Source organism: Aristolochia californica, unplaced genomic scaffold, assembly GCF_029961685.1.
Source record: "Aristolochia californica isolate CCGP_79_NKW_82.1479 unplaced genomic scaffold, dmAriCali1.0.hap1 SCAF_5, whole genome shotgun sequence".
In the NCBI taxonomy this organism is placed as follows: Eukaryota; Viridiplantae; Streptophyta; class Magnoliopsida; order Piperales; family Aristolochiaceae; genus Aristolochia; species Aristolochia californica.
The window spans coordinates 45,180,164-45,200,640 of NW_027182214.1; the positions used below are offsets into that span (position 1 = coordinate 45,180,164).

At 38.9% G+C, this 20,477-nt stretch overlaps 2 protein-coding genes across 5 annotated transcripts; both read right to left on the minus strand.

Annotated features, from left to right (window-relative positions):
* Positions 1 to 4,224: 4,224 nt before the first annotated feature.
* On the minus strand, positions 4,225 to 10,210 carry LOC137965856 (external alternative NAD(P)H-ubiquinone oxidoreductase B2, mitochondrial-like). 2 transcript variants are annotated; one of them, XM_068812224.1, is made up of 11 exons: positions 10,149 to 10,210; positions 8,985 to 9,695; positions 8,262 to 8,526; positions 7,973 to 8,179; positions 6,940 to 7,190; positions 6,498 to 6,717; positions 6,243 to 6,347; positions 5,824 to 6,090; positions 5,573 to 5,694; positions 4,738 to 4,857; positions 4,225 to 4,503 (listed from the first exon to the last, which is right to left on the minus strand). In XM_068812224.1, the coding sequence occupies exons 2-11, from the start codon at positions 9,071 to 9,073 to the stop codon at positions 4,416 to 4,418; spliced, it is 1,734 nt and encodes a 577-aa protein (XP_068668325.1). In that variant the 5' UTR covers positions 9,074 to 9,695; positions 10,149 to 10,210; the 3' UTR covers positions 4,225 to 4,415. The 2 variants fall into 2 exon arrangements, with proteins under 2 accessions (XP_068668325.1, XP_068668324.1); XM_068812223.1 differs by lacking the exon at positions 10,149 to 10,210 and adding an exon at positions 9,783 to 9,926.
* Positions 10,211 to 10,493: 283 nt separating this feature from the next.
* LOC137965040 (external alternative NAD(P)H-ubiquinone oxidoreductase B1, mitochondrial-like) lies at positions 10,494 to 19,979 on the minus strand. Of its 3 annotated transcripts, none has more exons than XM_068811432.1 (11): positions 19,906 to 19,979; positions 19,696 to 19,782; positions 18,270 to 18,543; positions 17,429 to 17,635; positions 16,560 to 16,810; positions 15,940 to 16,159; positions 14,214 to 14,318; positions 13,135 to 13,407; positions 12,789 to 12,910; positions 12,290 to 12,409; positions 10,494 to 10,870 (listed from the first exon to the last, which is right to left on the minus strand). In XM_068811432.1, the coding sequence occupies exons 2-11, from the start codon at positions 19,770 to 19,772 to the stop codon at positions 10,783 to 10,785; spliced, it is 1,737 nt and encodes a 578-aa protein (XP_068667533.1). In that variant the 5' UTR covers positions 19,773 to 19,782; positions 19,906 to 19,979; the 3' UTR covers positions 10,494 to 10,782. The 3 variants fall into 3 exon arrangements, with proteins under 3 accessions (XP_068667533.1, XP_068667534.1, XP_068667535.1); XM_068811433.1 differs by having other exon boundaries at positions 19,897 to 19,959; XM_068811434.1 differs by lacking the exons at positions 19,696 to 19,782; positions 19,906 to 19,979 and adding an exon at positions 19,228 to 19,654.
* Positions 19,980 to 20,477: the final 498 nt, after the last annotated feature.

The window sequence follows — 20,477 nt, forward strand, 5'->3', positions numbered from 1 at the left end:
TGACAAAGTATAAAATTACAAAGTTACCCCTTTTATGCTCAAAATTACAGGCATGCCCTTTCCATTAGTTCATATTTAATTCAAAGGCTCATATCCATCCATTTTGTGATTGTAATTAATGGATATTTGAGACCCATTAATAACGATAAGCATACTTTGAAAGTGTATATGTATTCTATCGATCTATCTATCTATCTATCTATCTATTCATATATTTATGTATATATTCATTTTTTTGATAATTTAAAGGTTATTTGAGTTTAATTGTGAAAACCGCCATATGGTAAAAACTTAAAATTGGTAATATGAGTGAATCGAGGAAAAAATAAATATTCGTTCACAGACAATTCTGAGCCACTTACATAATAATTTAGGTCTTAACGATGGCAAATCGGTGTTCACATTTTCTTACAATGGAACTCTTTTTTATAAGCATGTAGTGCTACATATACCTTTAAATCGGTTTTGAATATTTCCTCGAAGAGATTCTGATCAATAAACTTTCCCAACAAATTTCATTTCTTAGCTTCCACACTATTACCCTTAAAAACAATTTTGAGCTTTAATTTTTGCAACATTAAGCTTCATCTTTTACAAAAATATTATCTTAAATGGGATACCGGTTAAAGCGGTAGGGAACGGAAACGATGGGTGTCAAAGCTAAGTGGTTCTAGTCCACCTAGGTTAGGTACTTTGCTTTTCGTACTTAACAAATCTGCTTGTTAGGTTATATTGGCCTATATAGCAAATAAAACGAACAATAATACCTTAATACCTTTAAACCCTAAACCACAAACAATTGTTAGAAAACGCTCTAAACATTCATGACTTATAATATTTAATTTTAAGAAAAGGGTAATTTCGTCATTTTAAGATAGGGAAAGGGTCACCAAGGGCAAACAAACTCTTGGTTTGGGCAGACAAGGGAGGTCAAAAGGGTAATTTGAGGGTTGGCAGGGGCTGCACACGGGGAGAGGATTAGAGATTGAAGCTGATGGGTCGTTGCAGGTGGTGCATGTTGGATGGGGTCCATCGTTTCATATGGCTTCACAGACGCGAGGTTTCGCTGCAGCTTCCCGAGTTTTGTTTTCTTCTGCAACCCTCGGCAATAATATACCCAAAATCCGACGGATGGATCATCGAGAGCCACTCGAAATTTTGCTACCGTCCCTTTCTTCTCGCTCTCTCTCTCCGCCTTGCACGTATTCGGAAAAATGACACCCTTCTTGCCGATAATTGTACTTGTTATCTTCAAATTCTGGTACTTCCTCGCAATACATTTTTTGCGATCACGGCCAGCGGCGGAGATCGTTAATCACTTAATCCTCCAGTCCGTAAGAGTTGCTATTTACGGGATAAACTTCGTCTGGTCGGAGGTGATTGACCCCTCTTGCTAATTTTTTGCCTTGATAAGACATCTCGGCTTGTCGGACTATCATCATTGTTCTCTGTTAATCAAGTACTTCCATGTTGAAAATTTAAAAAGTGGAAGGAAACAGACGCTTGCCGTACTTTTCGTCTCTGTAACTCTCGTTAGTGTCTAAATTATCCACGCATACGCAGCGTCATGAAATGAGGTTTCAGTGGATTCGCGTATTCGTTTTGCTGCACCGTTCATGTCGTCTTTTCGCACAGTGAGCCGAATTAAAATCTAAACCCATCTCTTGCTCCTCTTTGGTGACCAGAGCGCGGCGTTTAACTGCAGCGCAAGTCGAGTGTCCTGTCGCATGGATGAATTTTAAGATAGAGAAACTGTGAAGTACCTAGTTTGTAACTTTGTATTACGAAATAAAGGCTCCACGGAAATTTGGGTTCCATTATCCAGAAAGTTTTCATCGAGCTGGTTTAAGTTCTTCTTTTAATGCCTCCCAGGATAATATTCTACCCAGAATGATTACAGGGAGATTGTGGTCTGTCTGTTTACGAATCATTTCGGTAAACTCCAATGACGGAGGGTTTATCAATTCGAACTCCGCACTTTGAATTTGTGGAAGAGGATTGAGAACTGTTAAAGTCACCACATTACGACAAGAGAGTAACCATCTTTCTGGGTTTCATCGGGATTATGGATCTACATAGAACGAAGCAATAATTAGGCTTTAAACATCTGTACAGATTTTAGGATATGAGGTTTCCACGATTCATCATTGAAACTATCCTCGCCACTGATCTTCACTGATCTTACAGTCAAAAGCTCTCCCCTATTGAAGCTCATAGGATGTATGGTCGGACACGTAGATTATTGTCCGGACTTCAGACCGCAGAACGAAATAGTCGAACAGGAGTGACGGACAGAGAAAAGAGACATCATGTGAGTTTCTTTTGTTTTCGAGTTCTACCATCAGACCCCAGTGAAGGGATTGAGAGGCCGATACGGCGCCCATGAATTTTATCCGGAAAAAAGCCAAAATGTACTACTTGGACTGTGCGAACAATAGCCAGAACGATGATCTGGACATTTTTGTTTGTTTGTTTTTTTTTTAATAATAAAAACGATCCGAACGAAATCATCAGATTGCTTTTGCATTACAAGATGAAAAGTCTCAGTAGCTTATGAGGATCATTTCACTCCGTCACCGGATGAGAAAATAATGTTTTCCAAATAATTATTTCTGATTTTGCGGTGCGTCTCATCTGATATTTGGTTGTTGCTTACTCAAATTATAGCTGCGACTGCGACCTTCGATTTGGTCGTAAGTGTTTGTTTACATTCTCCTTCGCCTAGCGATTTTTTTACAGCTTTTGTTTTATACAAGTGAAAATCTGGGTTCTTGCAGTGATCAAACCAACGAGTTCGATTCCAACAACAGATTCTGTACGGGTTGCCGGGAAAGTGACATAGATCTCATTCTGATATTTGACTGGTGAATCAAGTTGAAACCTGTGAGTGATAAGGTACTCGGAGAAGAAAAGACGAAGCTTCCAGGAAGAAAAGAAAGCCACGGCAAGAGGCAGCAATTTAGCGCAGTCTGTCATCGCAACCATCGTCATTTCTGTCGCCATTCATAACGGAGCCTCACTCTCTTCTCAAGGGTCAGGAGACCGACGAAAAGCTGAAGGGTCACGGCTATCTCTGTCCACTTGCGTTCAGTGTAAGAAGGTTTTACAGTTGCATCAGAAACTACAACCAGTCTTGTCTCTCCAAATGGGATATGCCATTGAAGAGGAGATGAGATATTGATCCACGATTTATTTATTTTAAAGAAAAGTTGTAATCAAAGAAGGGAGGGAGACGAGTCCGATCCCGATCCCGATCCCCATATCTTCGAGACAGGATGAAGATGCGTCTTGGGTCGTGAAGGCTGGAATAATTGTTATCGGCGACGTCCAGTGTGAAGAGTCCAGAGTCCGCACGTCGAAGCAGAGAAAGACAAGAGACTACATCATGTCCGGTATCCATGTCTATCTGTAGTTCTGTAATCTAGCTATCGTATTACTGTACAACAATTCGTCCCTCTTCTGGAAATCAGTCTCAACCATGATCGGTTTACTTCACTGAAATCTGCTTATGTAAGAGGACAGGATAGACACTTACAACGAGGATGTTTTATCTTGTCCAAATGCTTCGGAGTAAAAAGTTTCTTGTGGTTGCACATGACGTGAATTTTTTTTTAGTAATGAAGCTCCAGTCTCCGATTGATTATTTTGGAGTTCCACAGCACGAAGTGAATGGTTCGGAGATGCGAGTTCGAGCGACTGGCTCCATTGAAGGGACGAGTCATAAAGCATGAGCACCTGAGCCCCTGAATAGCACCATATTTCCTTATAACACACTGATTTATAGAGTGAACCTCGTCCACCCCGTAAAATCCACAATTTTAACCTACCCATGTACGAGTAGAAGAAAAAATAACTTAATTTTTACAGATATAGTTAAAAATAACTTTATTATATATATATATATATATATTTTATAAATATACAATATTAAAGCTATTCTCTATTTTTTTATATACAATTTTATGGTACTTTTATGAATTATATTTCAAAACTATTTACCCATTAAATACCACTCAATTCCAGACACTGTTTCTTGCAGATAGAATCCCTAAATGGCAAGTGTGATGGACCAACAGGCCCACCCTGGCAAAGTGGGCCGCTTAATCACCTGACAATCCATAAATTACAAGACCATTTCTAGCCAAAATCTCTGACATCGTAGCCCATTTGGGTGTTGTGATCACATGAACTGCTGCGCTCGCACGTTCACAAGTAGATCACAAATAAAATAACTTGTGACATTCTTTAAGAAATGAATGAAATGAATGTATGCCCGTCTCATAGGGTTCTAACAAGCTCATGTGAAGTCACTGAATGGAAAGCCGCAACAAGAATTTTATGCATCTTTTTGTGTTAGACAAAAAGAAAGTTTCAGAATCGGATAAATGAAAGTAACCATAAGTGGGTCTTCTACTTCAGATGCGACTGGAGTCCCTTCCGAAAATGAACCGCCTCCCCCAATCAGATATCACCAGCATCCTGTTGCGCCAACTGACTTGCTTGCTGAATTGAAGAAAATACACGACTCAGATACAAGTGAAAAAACGAAAAGGAATGCATTCATCACAAGTGCACAGGCAGAGGAGAACATGGGGAAGACTAAAGCTCAGACACAGTTGATAATGGCAATGCATCCATACCCAGTGATCGCTGAGTTTCAGAATCTAGACTGCCAAAGAATTAAAAACTAACCTTACCCAGAGCTTGTACATGTAGATAAAACAAAGGAATAATTACCTCGCATATACTGAATACCAGAGCCACTGTGTGCTGTGACCTATTGAAATCCAGTCGCCTGGAAGTTCTGCAGCTGCTTGCTCTCCTCCCAATGGAGCAAATTGGCCCAGATGTTTATACCTGAAATCAGTAGGGGCCAAATGTTAAAGAAAAGAAGAAAACATGAATGGTCAATCAATTTAAATATCATTGCAACTTAACCAATTTATCGCTTCTGTCTGTGTTCTATTAGTTCACACTGCTAACAGATCAGTGAACATAAAAGATCCCCACGTGGTAATATTTTTATTTACCTCAAAAGGCACTTTTGGGTTCAAATAAGATGTAAAGAACATGTGTTTCCATGTGCTATACGCAAATCCAGATTGACTTAATTTTTCTTCAAGTTTCCCTAACAAACAATCGTCCAATGGTAGACAATGAGGTGTGATACAATTCATACTAACTGGTTGGTTTCACAATTCTCAAAACAAATTTTTTCTTTGCTACATCTGTATATTACATGCAAAAATTTCATGCAAATCAAATATACTTGCAATTATATTCATAACCACACCTTATTTTGAATATCAGTCCACCTGGTTAAAGTACTAGAAACCTAGTTTAATTTGACAATCACGGAGTTTGATCTTCAAATTTGAAATAAGTAACAGAAAATATCTAACTAATCTGTAAACCATGGAAATATCGTCATGCCCTATAAAAAATTAAAAAGAGCAAGCAAGACTTTACTCATCCCATGACCTTTTACCCATAACTGTATGGGGCCCAGCTTCATTGTTGAAAAACTTAAAAACTTTTTACTTAAAACAACTAGAGCAAAGTTAATGCATACCGAAATGGACGAAATCGATGACGACCAGTTCCCCTAATTCGAGGAGGACCTTCGGGATCAAGTTCTCTTTCTTCCATCTTATTAAAGCACTTAGCAAGATAAGTTCCTTGTTGAGCAGCAACCTGAAGGGTAAATGTCATACAAGATAGAAGAGTTACATAAGACATGTGACATAACAATCTGTTCCATACCCTGGAAGCAACAGACTGAAAGAAGTTCAATCCCCAATAAGTACTTGAATCGAGAATCACCTGAGCTGTTGCAGGAAGGAACTTCATTTTTGAGTCTACTTCAGCCAGTGCTGCCTTGAACTCTTCAATGTTCAGCTCTTTCGTGCCATTTTTACCGTTGGGACCATACAGGAGATCCACAAGATCACTTACCTGTTTCTGCTTGATATAAAGCTCCATTTGAGGATATCTTTCACAGATGCCATCTAGAACTTCTTTTAATTCATCAGCAGTCAAAGTACCAGATTTGTCTTTGTCTGCAATGCTAAATATAGCAGTAATATCTTCCTGCAAAGTTTTAAACATTAAATATTAGGGTAAAATGTTACATGATTCAAATCGTTTCCAAGTGGTTCACTTCAACAATTATAGTTGCCCAATTCTGATAGATGTAGTGCAGAGTGGCTTCCCCCAGAACAAGTGTCAAAAGGGTGACATACCATGACTTTACGTTGTTGTATTGTGGCACAATCACCAAGAGCATACACATTTTCACCCCCCTCCACACGTAACCATTCATCAGTTGCTAAAACACGTCTATTAGCCTGTATTGTTTGACAATACATATGAATTAGTAAAAAGGTACAATTTCCCATGATGATTGGATTTCACCATCATTAGAACTGAGAAAGCAAAAGACTAATTCAAAGAACATTAGATGCTAAAATTTTGAGCAAAGGCCAATGACAACACACCTGACCAATTTCCTTCATAAAATCCAATATAATGGGACGGGTAGCAATACCAGTTGACCAGACAACCATTCCATAAGGAAGTGAATGAACCACTCCATTCTGTCTTTCCTTCATAGTAATGTCTTTATCAGATACATTAACGACCATATATCCTGTTTTCAAGTCAATACCATCTCTGTGGAACTTTTCTTCTGCAAATGAACCGATTCTTTTATCAAACCTACAAAAAAGAACTTCAAAAGCATAAGTGAAAAAACAAAATTAAGAAGCAAAAAAACAGTAGAGTACTTGAAAAGGCAGAACGCACAATGACTATCATTAAGACATAATTTCTACTTTCCTCTAATACTTTGCCACAACAGGACAAGCTACAGCTATCACAACACTAACAACAGACAGGAAGCTAAAAAGATCTCTACAAGAATGTCATAATTCTCCTTACATGCTCAAAATGTGATCCCCAGCCTCAATAACTGATATTGTCACCAGATCTCGAAGCACTGGGTACAATCTAACCAAATCTTCAGTAACAAAGTCGTGCAACTCAGCAGCAAATTCCACACCAGTAGGTCCACCACCAACAATTACAAAGTTTAGCTTCTTCTTCCTTTCCTCATCAGATAAGTCTGGAAGGCTGGCACGCTCAAAGCAATCCATCACACTCCTACGAATCCTCTGAGCATCATCTACCTCCTACATAAACATTAAAAGAACTTAAGCACATAGTTATCATCACATTACTGCACCCAGATAAAGAAGAACAAAATGTGCACCAGGTATTAAGAGGAAAGATGTTCTCACCAAGACATATCATTACTCATCAATAACATTCAGTTGAGTTTGTTAAGGTCAGATCTCATGCAACTGGCCCAAATCGGTGGTTTGATTCTTCACATAGTTATAAAAACAGGGCAATTTGTTGAAACAAATTGTTTCCCAGAAGTTTGGAATTGCTTTCAGGCAGATATAGGCTAACTAACCAACAGGCACTCCACCAAGTTTTCTTTTATCAACAATTGGATCAATGAACGACCTCACTTTGTTTTGCAAATGGCTCATGGAACTAAGGAAAGGCCCAAGTTTAAAGGAACCAAGTCAATGAATTGATTCTCAAAATCAGATAGAAAACAAGTAGTTTTTTTTTTTTAACTAACTTTTATTTCTCAATGAGCTTGAAATCACTTCCCAACAAATATAGGCTACCTGACCAACAGACAACACAATTGAATCCATCATGATAGGGTCAGATGAACAGCCAAAAAAGCCTTAGTTAAAGTCAGATGAACAGATGCGACAGATTAGCACCAACAAAACATGGACAAACACATCCAAATCCTGATTACTGGACCATTTCCAAAACCAGAGCTCTCATTTCATGACAGGACAGTACCAGATCTAAATTGACAATTCACAAAACAAAGTTTTTCTTTTCGCATTGTCATAAGAAAATACAAAAAAAAAAAAAAATTGAATACCTTCAAAAAATGGCAATGCTCTGTCACACCTGGAGTATTAAATGTATTTGCACGGGCTCCAATTGCAACGATCAAGTAGTCATAATCAACAGAGAACTCGTTCTTTCCTTCAACATGAACATCGTGATTGGAGCGACAATGAACCTTCTTATTTTTGGGATCGATCTTGAGACACTCAGCTTCCCAAAATTTGATATCTCCATTTTTCTGTACAGTAGTAGAAAACAATGACATAAGCTGAAGACAAAAGCCGCTCTATTAACTTCACTTAATCCCGAAGATAAATTACCTTATTAATAATCCTTCGAACTGGCTCAATGATGCTGCGAGCTTCGACAGTACCACAGGTCACACTTGGTAACAAAGGAGTAAACATAAAATAATTTCGAGGCGACACCACCTGAACATCATACTTGGTACAGTCCAGATTTTTCAAGAAACTCGTGCCTGCCCATCCAGTTCCAAGAACAAGGACCTTCTTTTTCTTTGCTTCTACCGAAGGATGATCTGATTTTGCATCAGAATATGCCACAAGGCCAAGCCCTCCACCAGTACTGCAACAGCCACGATAAAAAGCAATAAGCAGAAGCCCGATAATAACAAAAGAAAATGACACCGAATTATCTAACAAAAACAATTTACGGCTTATCTAAAGATATCTTTATCACAAAACTAGATCCAATGGTACATAAATAGTCCCAAGGCTTAGAACCATCAAGGCAATCAGACAAGCGAGATGCAGCAACAGCGACACATTAAATGGATGAGTCTTTCCTCAACCCTCAGTATTCTTGATTCACAGCAAGTTTCAATTCGAGAGTAGCAAGCAAAAAAACTAAACCAGATAAATTCGAGATTCCGTTCATCTTGACCGGTAGCAGTTCAATTTACAGTCTTGTAGATCCAAAATCACGAAGCAGAAAAACAACTCTCCAAGAACGCATTAAACTTGTAACAGATCAATAACGTTAATTAAAAAAAACAAAACAAAACATAAAAGAAAAAGAGTTACCTTACGGCGAATAGCACAAGGAACCTGGAATAAGGAGACGATTGTCGAAAGGTCCGCGCAGACCGCTCGAAGAACGACAGGATCCTCATACTTCGGAAAAACCAGTGATTCGTCTCAGAAAGCTATTATTCTTCACATATAAAAACCCAGAGAAACAGAGCGTCGAAATGGAAGGTCACGTGTCGGTCACAGTCTCCGACTTTACGGGACGGAGCTGATTTGTCGAAAGCGAGAGCTCAGAAGCAAAGAGAGAAGAAACCTAGGCGCTCTGCTTTGATGAAGTCTCGAGAGCTCTTTCGTTCATGCACGTGGACGTTCGTGTCTCTCTGTTCCCTCCTCAAAAATTCGTTCACAAAAGCGTGGAACTTTCCATGCTATCGTGCGACGAGGGACGCATCCCAGCCGTCCGACTCACCGAAAGTTGGGGGAAGATGCGGTGTTCATGTGGTTGACCTCTTAATAGCTGTCCCGAACAAACAGCTAAGATGGCTAGAAAAGCGCGAGGAATGAGGCTGGCATTGAGGCTGGCTTGGGACACAAGTCACGCAACCCATGGAAGCGACTCTCCCCTTTCTAGATGCAATGGCTGCCTGCGGGCTTCCTGATGTTTCGTCGGCAACGTGCGAATGTCGGCCGCGGGCACGGCGGTGTGGAGTCGCTAGTCAGCGGTGGCAGCAGAAAACGTTTTGTTTAGGACTTTCTTCTGGGAATCTGGAAATGAAATATATGAAATTAGTACAGATTCCAGAGTTGATTCTGTATATAAAAGAGAAATTTGAACATGCGTTAGATACGGACATGGCCATTGAAGACCAAATCACGGCCGGAAATTCTTTTGAGATTCAAGTGGGACAGCCAGAGATTGACGTGGGTGGTCGGCGTTACGCCGGGACGTTTCATACGTGGTCTGTAACTGAAAAGCGTAAAACCGCTGAACAGGATTTGCTCCAGATCTGAAGTCATGACGTTGGAGAAAGAGAGACTTTTTTTTTTCCGTTTTGCAGGACACTGATAGACTCGTGTTCTGTTCATTCGATAACTTTTTTCTTTTTCTTTTTTGTTTGGGTAAAAGTTCGATGCTTTTCCGGGAAAAATCATTTTGGCATCTTTCTTCTAAGAATACAAATCAAAGAGAACTGAGGCTGAGGAGACGTAAAACTGTACCAGTTAACTTGAACTGACGAATTGATCTTCTTGAAGAATCTCCTACTGCAAATGACAAATTGGTTTGCAGTGCCTTAAGGAAAAATCTTCACAATCATCACTGCTTAAGATTCTGGATTCTGAAGTTTAATCAAATTTCGAAATGATCAGCATTGACACCAGTGTGTACTTGTTGATAGCACCCCCTGATGACAAAATCAAGCAAATTTACGCACAAACTTGACCTTATTTCAGCTCATCTATGAAGGGTATTATTACCCTTCTGTTCTCAATGCGAATAGTTCTTTGGATAACCAAAAAGAAAAGAAAAGAAAGAGTCACATATTACTACCTTAGAGACAGAGATTGATGAAACTGGTTCCTCTCACTGTTAGAATAATAATTTTTTTAAAAGTTCCGCAATATTTGGTCTAAACTATCTATGTTATCGCTCTTTATCTGCGTGCAGAAATTAAATACTGAGCAAATAAAGAAGCTTAGAAATACAATGACAAGAAAGATGTCACAACAAGATCTAAAACAAGAAACCAATAAGAAAGGAAAGAAGCATTGCGGTCCATCGAAGCCTTTATTTTCCACTAAGTACAACCACACAAATAGGAAATGAAGAAACAGACTCCAGTCCCAGGCTGCCTCATATGCGACTCGAATCCCTGCCAAATATGAATCTCCTTGTCCAATCCGATACCACCAACATTCTGGTACGCCAACTGACTTGCTTGCTGCAAAGGGTAAAAATAATTGGTTTCCAAGTGTCATCAGTGGATAGACATACTAAATCTCAAATTAAAATGGTCATGTTAAGTTCATATTGCTTTCAGCTTAGTACAAACTTCAAACTTATTCACACATGGAGTTCCGGTTTTGTAACCTACACCTCAGACTGTGAATTCTTCTAGTATAAGCTTCTAAGGAAGTCATTAAGTACATCTAATTCTCAAAGATAAACAGCACGAGCAATAATTAACAACTTAGGGCATTTAGCTTGATAGATAAATTTCTCCTTGGAGCAATTCAGTGGGTTATCATCATGCCATTTGAAGATCTCATGACCATCACATTCATCCAGATGATCAAAATCACCTCAAGTTCTCAGTGGCAGGTGATGATTGCAGCTAATCTGAGGCTACAAACACCTCAGCTGCATGGGAAGGAAGAAGAGCCAGAGAAGCAGATGGAGAAGAGACAACTGAAATGAACAAGCAGAACAGCAGAGAAGATGGTATAAAGGTGATTGACTGTCAGATTGAAGCTGTTTCACATGATCTTCAAACTATGTTGTTATCTGAACTAACAGTTTAGTCAGATAGGACATCACGTAAACGTTGAGCTGATTGGTTGGATAAGATTCACACTGTGCAATTTATCGTTCATTACTATTCACTCAGTATAGTCATTGGTAGATTAGAGTCAGTTGAATTATAATTCTTTTGTTTGAAGAGATACCAGAAGCATTTCTATCGATTTTGTAGTTTCTGGATCGTTGGGTTCTATAAACGCATGCAATTGCCATCTTTCACCAACCATCTGATTTATATTTCTATGTTATCTTGTTTTGTATGTTTAGTTATGTCTATAGTTAAAGTTTCATATACATAGGATAAGTAGATTAGGAGATATAAGGAGTTAGTCATTAAGTGTAAGTGAAGGGCATTTTTGTATTTTTTGAATCAAAATTATTAAATAGAGATGGGGGTTGTGCATTGACCCCCAAGGCAGCTCTTTCTAAAGCTTTTCTTTCATTCTCTTTCTCCCTTCTCCTTCTCTCTCTATCTCCTCCTCAGATTTCACTTTTGTCATTCTTGTTTTTAATGCCAACTTTTAGGAGTGCAAATTCAAACCTTAGGATAGGAAGCTCCAAAAACAAGCTCTCTTTCCCTCTCCAACCTACTACTTTGTCAGAACTATGTTATCAGGGAAGTCTCATAAGCCACTCTGCTGTCCTCAAGGCAGCCAGGTGAACATAAGTTTCAAAACCTTTAGTTGTGCCTTATTTTGCTCAGCAGTAGCACAAGGATTCATAAGCAAATGTGTATCATGCAGGACAAGTGGAAAAAGGATTAACAGAAGCAACCCTCCGCCAACTCACTCACACATTCGCACATCCAAAAAAAGCCTTATCTTTAGTAAGAGTGCAGTACCTGGCATAAATAGAATACCAAAGCCATTGAGAACTATAACCAACAGAAACCCAATCTCCAGGTAGTTCTGCAGCTGCTTGTTCTCCTCCTAGTGGAGCAAGTTGCCCAAAATGTTTGTACCTGAGAGATAAAATCATTGGTAACTCCAAATGTGCAGTAAGTTTATCTTTAGAGAGGAAAGAGAAAAGCAGACAAAGAAGAAAAGAAAGATCTGAGTTTACATTGGACTAACAACTTAAAAGTTTTTTTTTTCTTTTTTGTAGGGGGGGGTTTGTCTTGGATAGAAACTTTATTGCTGAAAGCAAGGAAGAGAACCCTATAGACCAGCAGGCAACCACCGATTACAAAAAGATTAAAACAAGAGGAAACACAAGAAAGAACATGAAAACACAAGAAAGAACATGAAAAAATATCAGATATTAAATAGCACAATAACATTTGGTTCACAGATATCGCTAAGCCAACTTAGACCAACAAAACTTCGGTAACTGAAACTTACCTAAATGGCTGAAATCGATGGCGACCTGATTCTGTAAATCGAAGAGGACCTTGAGGATGATCTTCACATTCCTTCATATGATTAAAGCATTTAGCGAGATAATCTCCTTGTTGTGAAGCAACCTGGAGTTAGAGGATAACAGCAGAATATTAGTTTTAACTAATCACAATATAATCTTCTCGTAGAAGTTGTTTTTTTTGTAAAATTTCACTAGCTCACAGTTTCGATATCTCCCCTAAATAGGTGTCATCGATGATAGCAATGACCATGTCCAGGGTACAAGCCATTATTTTCAGCAAATGTATAACCAGATAAAATAAAATAAAAACATTTTCCACAAATTCACCTGAGCTGTGGCAGGAAGTGACTTCATCTGTGAGTCCACGTGGGAAAGAGCAGTTTTGAACCCTTCAATATCCACTTCTCTGGTTTCTTTTTTATCATCATCCTTGGACTCATTTAACAATTGTACAACATCTAAGAAATGCTTACTCTTCAAATAAAGCTCCACCTGGGGGTATCTCACACAGATATCTTCAAGCACGTCCTCTAGTTCTTTAATTGTTAGAGTGCCCGATTTGTCTTTGTCCGCAACATCAAATATAGCAGATATGTCTTCCTAGATGAAATTAAACAAAAAAAAAAAAGTGAAGAAAATGTTGACGTATAAATGATCCACTGACCTCTCTAATTACCATCCAAAAAAATAAAAAATTATATGATAATGTTGTGTATCCACCAAAGAACAGTTTAGTTCTAAAATAGTTTAGACCTCAGTGAAGAAGGCTACTGTTTCCAAATTACCGAACTTGATAATGATAAGAAGCACATCAAGGATGACACGCACACATCAAGAATTACACTCACTGAAAAATGTATGTATAATACTAATACATGTGCTGGCAAATATCTAAACTGTTAGTGGGAAAAAGTACCACATAGATAAGTGTTAAGAAAAGTTGTTGGTTCATAAAGTTGAACAATAGGTCTCTTCAGTGGCTATTATTTCGGGATAGAATCGAGCTCAATCTTAACATAGTATTAGAACAGGACATCCGTCTTTTGGGGGCAGTTTGTGCCCCGTAAGGCCCATTATCAGAATGTGTAAGCATGAACATGAGAGAGACTATTAGTGGAAATAGTTCCAAATAGATAAGTGTTAAGAAAAGTTGTTGGTTTATAAATTCGAGCATTAGGCCTCCTAAGTAATTAGTTATAAATGGAATTGGGCTCGATCTTAACATGAACAAATATTAGAACGTCCGTGGGAATACCAATAGCAGCTGGAACTACTTGTTCCACTAACATAGCAATAAATATCTCAATATTATTGCTTATTTTAACAATAAAATACAACAAAAATTTTAACAAATAACCTTTTCGTCAACCTGTAACCAGAGCCAATGGGATAGAAATTGCACATACCATGACTTTTCTTTGGTGTATAGAAGCGCAATCACCAAGTGCATAGACATCATTGCACCCTTCAACTCGTAACCATTCATCAGTTGCTAACATACGCCTATGCTTCTGCATAACATTAGAAATAAGCAACATAACATGTGAGTTCCAACGAAGCATATGTGATACCATATAAATTGTGCAAGTGCAAGTATGTGTTGTGCAAGGGAAGAATGGGAGTGGGAGAAGAATTGATTGTTGAAGAGAATAAAAGAAATAATAAACTTATATAGGCTAGAAGTCTATTGATTTCATGTTAGGACACCACTCAGGTTGCTTATACACAATTTAGAAGTCTACATGCAACTAGAACACCTCCATCACCAGAGTCCAGATGTGTCACTAGTAAGAATATACTAGATACTTAGATACCTCATAGCTCTAGTCATAAAAACAACATGCTATGCTCACTTCTCTCCACTCCTTTAAGTCACTGTTCTTCGGAACCATCTCCCAGACTAGAGAATTGGGAAGCCCAACGTGAATGGCCTCTTTTCGGTTGCCTCGACTTATGCTCATATCACTGGCTGGTCTCCCAACAAGACTGACCATGATGCTGTTGTTGCTTGGAGACTCTTCGCCCCAATCAAAATTAAATTATTTGTTTGGACAGCTCTTCACAGGCATGGCTACACCAGTCCGAACTCCAATTGCCCCCCTCTGTAACTCCTGCAATGAATCCATTCAGCATGTACTCCATTGCAACTAATCTTGGCAAGTTTGGATGGCTATATTCCAGCGGTTCGGACTGCAGCTCGGCCTCCAGAGAGGCCTCATTGAGACCATTCACTTGGTCTTAGGAACCCCCTGCCAGGGCTTGACAAAATGCTTCTTTTCGCCTGCATTGTCCATGTGCCTTGGTGCATCTGGCAGGAATGGAAGAATCAGGGCTTCAATCAGAAATTCAGTAACATCAATGGTACCGTCACCTCTGTTGTTGGCCTCATTTCTACCTGGCTTCACTCTCGAAAAGAGTTCTCCCCCCTCACGGGCGTGCAAATTTCTGGTCCCTCCAAACCTACAGCCATGATTGAGTGGTCACCCCTCTGATTGGATGCATCAAGTTAAATTTTGATGGCAGCGCTATTGGTTGTTAGGGGCCTACTGCCTTCGGAGGCGTTTTCTGGAACTCTTCGGGAGAGGTTATTCTTTCCTACTCAAGACCTTTGGGGGTGGCTGACTCTACCACTTCTGAAGTCTGCACCCTTCTCCATGGTCTGATTGTCTTCAAGGACTGCCTCACTGGACATTTGCTCATTTAAGGAGACTCCAAAGTCGTCATTGATTGGTGCTTGGGCTCGGCTTTTCCCCCCTGGAGCCATTGGCCTATTTTTCTCTCCATTTCTGACATTGTATCTTCTATTTCTTGCTCTTGGCATCATGTATATAGATTGGCAAACTCTTTTGCCGATAACTTAGCCAAACGTAGGACCTCCCTCCAATCCCTCATTGTCTGGGAGGGTCCCCCCCTCTGATGTAGCTCTCTCTTCTTTCTGATAAAACTCAGCACCATTTCAAAAAAAAAAAAAAAAAACTGAAGAGCTAGATTACTCAAAAACAAAAGTTTGAGACTTATGAGCCATCCACAAGATGCTAAATTTCAAGGCCACAAATTAAACAAAGCCCATCATAGTTTCAAACTCAGTTACATGTCTCTGTCAAACAAGGTCATTGAATTAGATTAGCATACCTGACCAATTTGACACATAAAATCAGTCACAACTGGGCGGGGCCCAATACCCGTGGCCCAGACAATCATTCCATATGGCAGACAAGAAATAAGTCCAGTTGCTTTGTCCTTCACTGTCAAGTCATTATCAGATACACTTAAAACCCGACAGCCTGTTTTCACTTCAATGCCATCTCTTTGAAATTTTCCTTCTGCAAACGAACTGATTCTTTTATCAAACCTGCATTGGAGACACCCTCAATATATGAAAAAATGTCGAAGTATTTCGTTGGTCCACCTCCCAAGTGGCTCTAATAAGAATTTTGTTCCCTTTTAATAGACTGTTTCAACTATTTCTTGGTGTTCATTTTCAAAAAAAAAAAAAAAAAACTATTTCTTGGTGCTAAAAGGAGGATAAAGAAAATCCGAGATGTAATCTTAGCATTGTCTCTACAGTTCAGAAATTAAACAATGGTCAGAGTCATGATAAAATGGCAATGTTCCCGACAACGAATTTTCACTAAAATATACCTCATAGCCCGTTATAGCGAGTGTCCATAGCAATTACAAGCACATCCCATAAATAAGAACAACAGGAAAAGCAACTGAAATAGGATGGTTGTTGGTATATTCGGCCTTACGTGTTTAAAATGTGATCTCCAGACTGGACAAGTGTTATTTTGACATGGTCCTTAACTGTAGGATATAACTTAGCTAAATCTTCAGAAACAAAGTCATGCAACTCTGCAGCAAATTCTACACCAGTAGGACCTCCACCAACAATGAGGAAATGAAGAGCAGTTTTCCTTTCTTCTTCACTGAGGCAGGGAAGGCTGGCCATTTCAAAACAATCCATTATACTCCCACGGATCTTCTGAGTATCCTCAATTTCCTGCATTAGTATTTGCTTGAAGCAGTTAATTAAATTTTTATATTTACAGAAGCATGCTATGAGCAACCGGAAACCTGTAATTTTACTGTATACCTCATGATTTGCACCTTCCTCTGGACAGACCTTACTCACAGAATTTCAGGATTACTGAAGAGTTGATTTTGTCCATACAAAACATGCAAACAACCTACTGTACCTACTGTGATCACATAATAGGGCATCCTGTGTAACTTTATCAAATTTGAACACTGGATATCCCATCGAATGAAATTCACCATTGGTTCACTTCAAAGACTTCAATCACTTCATGGAAACCACCATATACTATGGATCCTTTCATTATAATTGACCATTATATTTTATCATTGTTCAAAATAAAAGAGTTCACACTTCATCCCATCAAGGCCCCAACGTTTGGGCCACAGATTGCATAAATATTTTATCATTAAAGAGTCTTTCTACTTGATAGGACATTCTGAGAGAACTGAGACAACCCTAGATAGCAACATCCATATTACAGATGATAGTGCCTTTAGGGTCCTTGGGGAAAGGATAGACCATTTGCAAAGTTCTAGCCAAATAGAAAAATGATAAGAATGAGCGTAACTCAAAGTTTACCTTCAAGAAATGACAGTGCTCAGTGACACCTGGAGTGTTAAATGTATTAGATTGAGCTCCCAAACCAATCACCAAGATATCATAGTTTAAATGAAATTCCACGTTTCCCTCCAAGTTCAAGTCATGACTGGCACGGCATATAACTTTCTTATTTGCCACATCAATTTTGACACACTCAGCCTCCAAAAATTGGATGTCTTTATTCTTCTGCAAAAATAAAAAAAATCAAGTATTTTTAATGGCAACGTTCCCATATGCAATAGCAGAGGTTTAGGAATGTTGAAGCCAAAAAACAAACAAACACCCTTTGACCTCTCTTGTAACTCAAAATTGATTTTCTTAATTGATTTGTTATCCTCAGATACAACTATACGAGAAGGTTCTTTTGTGAGCAACTCTTCTCTTTAACTGGTTTTCTTGACTACAAAAATTTCCACATTAAAACTCCTTTGCCATTCCTTAACAATTGATGGAACATAAGCTACAGCTTTAATCCTATTTTGAACCACAACCTAGTGAAGCAGGACAATTCCACTTAGCTGATGCCTTTGCATACATAATTTTAGTGTCAGAGATCAGATTTTACTGTAATACCATTTGAAGATAGTAATACATTCAGCAAATAAACTCCTCTAGATTGTTGGGAGGAGCAGAGAAAATAAGATACACAAAATCAATCTTTTCACATATTAAGCCTACCCCTCATGTATTCGCAAATTCTATTTTTTTTAGCATGACGATACTCATAGAGGGAAGGTCACTTCATAAATATCAACAGTAGATAGAAAGTCCAAAATTTCAAAACTATCAGAATCGGAATTCTTAACACAGTCTGAATTACCTTACTGACAATCTTTCGAACAGGCTCAACAATACTGCGTGCTTCCACTGTACCACAGGTAACACTAGGTAACAATGGCGTGAATGCAAAATAATTACGGGGTGAAACCACCTGAACATCATATTGAGAACTGTCAAGATTTTTCAGGAAACTTGTGCCAGCCCATCCAGTACCAAGCACAACCAGAGTCTTTTTCTGGGCATCAGTTTGAGATGATTTAGCAGTGTGAGCAACATGGGCAGATTTCGACTCAGAGTATGCCACAAGACCTCCACTGCAACAACCAATCCAGTAAAGAGTTGGAAAAATGGTTTGTCACAGAGTAAGATAAGAAAATAAGATTTATGAAGTATATCTATAAATCGCATAGAAATCTTGAGTTGCCCTTTCACCCATTACCTATCAGTTAAGTTTGCAAGTGAAATAGCTGAAAACAAGTCAACCAATTTAATGCTGCCATGAAAATCTGGTGCAAGAGATTTCATTTACTTGCACACAGAGTACTGAAAAGGGTTATTTGATACAAATGCTTCAATTGGACGGTGTATAAACTGATACAACCAAGCTAAACAAATACCTGTCATCTTAATCTGCCATGGCTGCCAGTCATCCTTCGGGACATTTAAAGGGCACACACTTCAAATGACAAAACGATTCACAGACGAAGGCCACTTACTAGAAGCAATCTATGGGCCCTTACTGTGACTCATGGTTCTTTCCCTCTAATGTGTGTGTAGGTGTCAAAAAGCATCACGACCTTCACTGCTACCAAAAGCAACTAGATCACAGTTTTCTGTTTTACAGAATCTCCTTATCAAATTGTTCATGATATCATTCTTCCAACAAAGTCTCAACATAATTGTCCAAGTCATGTAAATGAATTTAATAAGTTCCTAATACTTCAAGGTAGAAATAGACAGATCTGAGCGAAAAACTTGAGGAAATATAGCAGCTTTACCTGATTAGGACTAATCGTACATCGGATACTAGATCCATACCAAGCTACCATCACTAATACTCTCAGATATAAGCTCCAGTACGAACTACTATGAACTGAATCACGACGAGCGGTCAGAGTCCAAAAGTCAAGCAACAAGAAGAGCGTAGCCACGATAAAACTATTTTATGCCATTGCAGCTAGCTCGAGAGGAGAACGCGTGTTAATCCGGCCTACGCAACATTTTGCAACTGAAAGATATAATCGGTACATCTATCTAATCAAACCAGGGATATTGGACCCTACCATACGAATTACACTCGAGATGACTAACATACGAAAAGAGCTTCAGTCAGCTGGTTAAGCACACAATAGAAGGGCAAACTAACAAAGAACCTCGTGCTTAAGAGAACTTCCAGATAAGATGCGTAAGAAGGCAGACAAAGATGGATTGATACAGATCAAATGCAACTATCGTACAGAGGATACCTGGCAGTGATGAGGAGAATCAGTTTAGAGTAAGGAGAGGAGTGTCGAACAGGATTCAGCAAAGACGAGATACGCATTGTTTTTTTCCTGAATAGCAGAAGTAACGAACAGCAGAGACTAAATTTTACATCAGACAGCAAAACACTATATTTTCGGCTGTCTAAAGAGAAGGACGTCTCTACTAAAACAGCTACAGAAGACCTGGTTCACCTGAGCCGATCAGCTCCATCAGCGGAGTAGGCTTCAGGATAAGTTTTGTTTCTTCTTGTATTCTGGTAACTCGAGTAGTCACTTCAGGATAAGTTTGTTTTTCTTGGATCAAACATTTAATATTAAACCCCATTCAAAGGCAAACTCCATGTTACAGTGCAGAGTCGGGCAGGCAAGTCCCTCGAGACTCGAGAGACAGGAAACCTCGCCTAAAGACCCTTTCCGACCCTTCGGGCCTCTTCTTGTCAGAAGAAAGGGTAAAAACTTTTCTCCAGTTCTACAGGTGAGTCAGAAAGAACGCCAAAATACCTGATGCCAAAAGTACTGCCAAATGTGGAAAAGCAGGTGAAGTGCTTAAAGCACCAAAAAAGCCATCACTGAAGTTAAGTAAACTCAGGATTTAAATAGGTTTTCCTGCAATAACAGGGACTTGGAACCATCTAAACCTTCACAAATGGGATAATCGAAAACAATTCCTGGTATCCCCATCACATATTATATATGTATATATATATATATATATATATTATGGCATGCACTATGTATATGTATATATGTATATATTAAAACAA

Coding starts and splice junctions, on each gene's coding strand:
- LOC137965856 (XM_068812224.1), bottom strand. CDS start 9,073: ATGAGGATCCTGTCGTTCTTCGAGCGGTCTGCGCGGACCTTTCGACAA. Junction 8,527..8,984: donor CTTGTGCTATTCGCCGTAAG/GTAACTCTTTTT, acceptor TGGCTGTTGCAG/TACTGGTGGAGGGCTTGGCC. Junction 6,718..6,939: donor GGGGATCACATTTTGAGCAT/GTAAGGAGAATT, acceptor TCTTTTTTGTAG/GTTTGATAAAAGAATCGGTT.
- LOC137965040 (XM_068811432.1), bottom strand. CDS start 19,772: ATGCGTATCTCGTCTTTGCTGAATCCTGTTCGACACTCCTCTCCTTAC. Junction 14,319..15,939: donor TTATGTGTCAAATTGGTCAG/GTATGCTAATCT, acceptor AATGTTATGCAG/AAGCATAGGCGTATGTTAGC. Junction 10,871..12,289: donor TGGTATTCTATTTATGCCAG/GTACTGCACTCT, acceptor TACCCTTTGCAG/CAAGCAAGTCAGTTGGCGTA.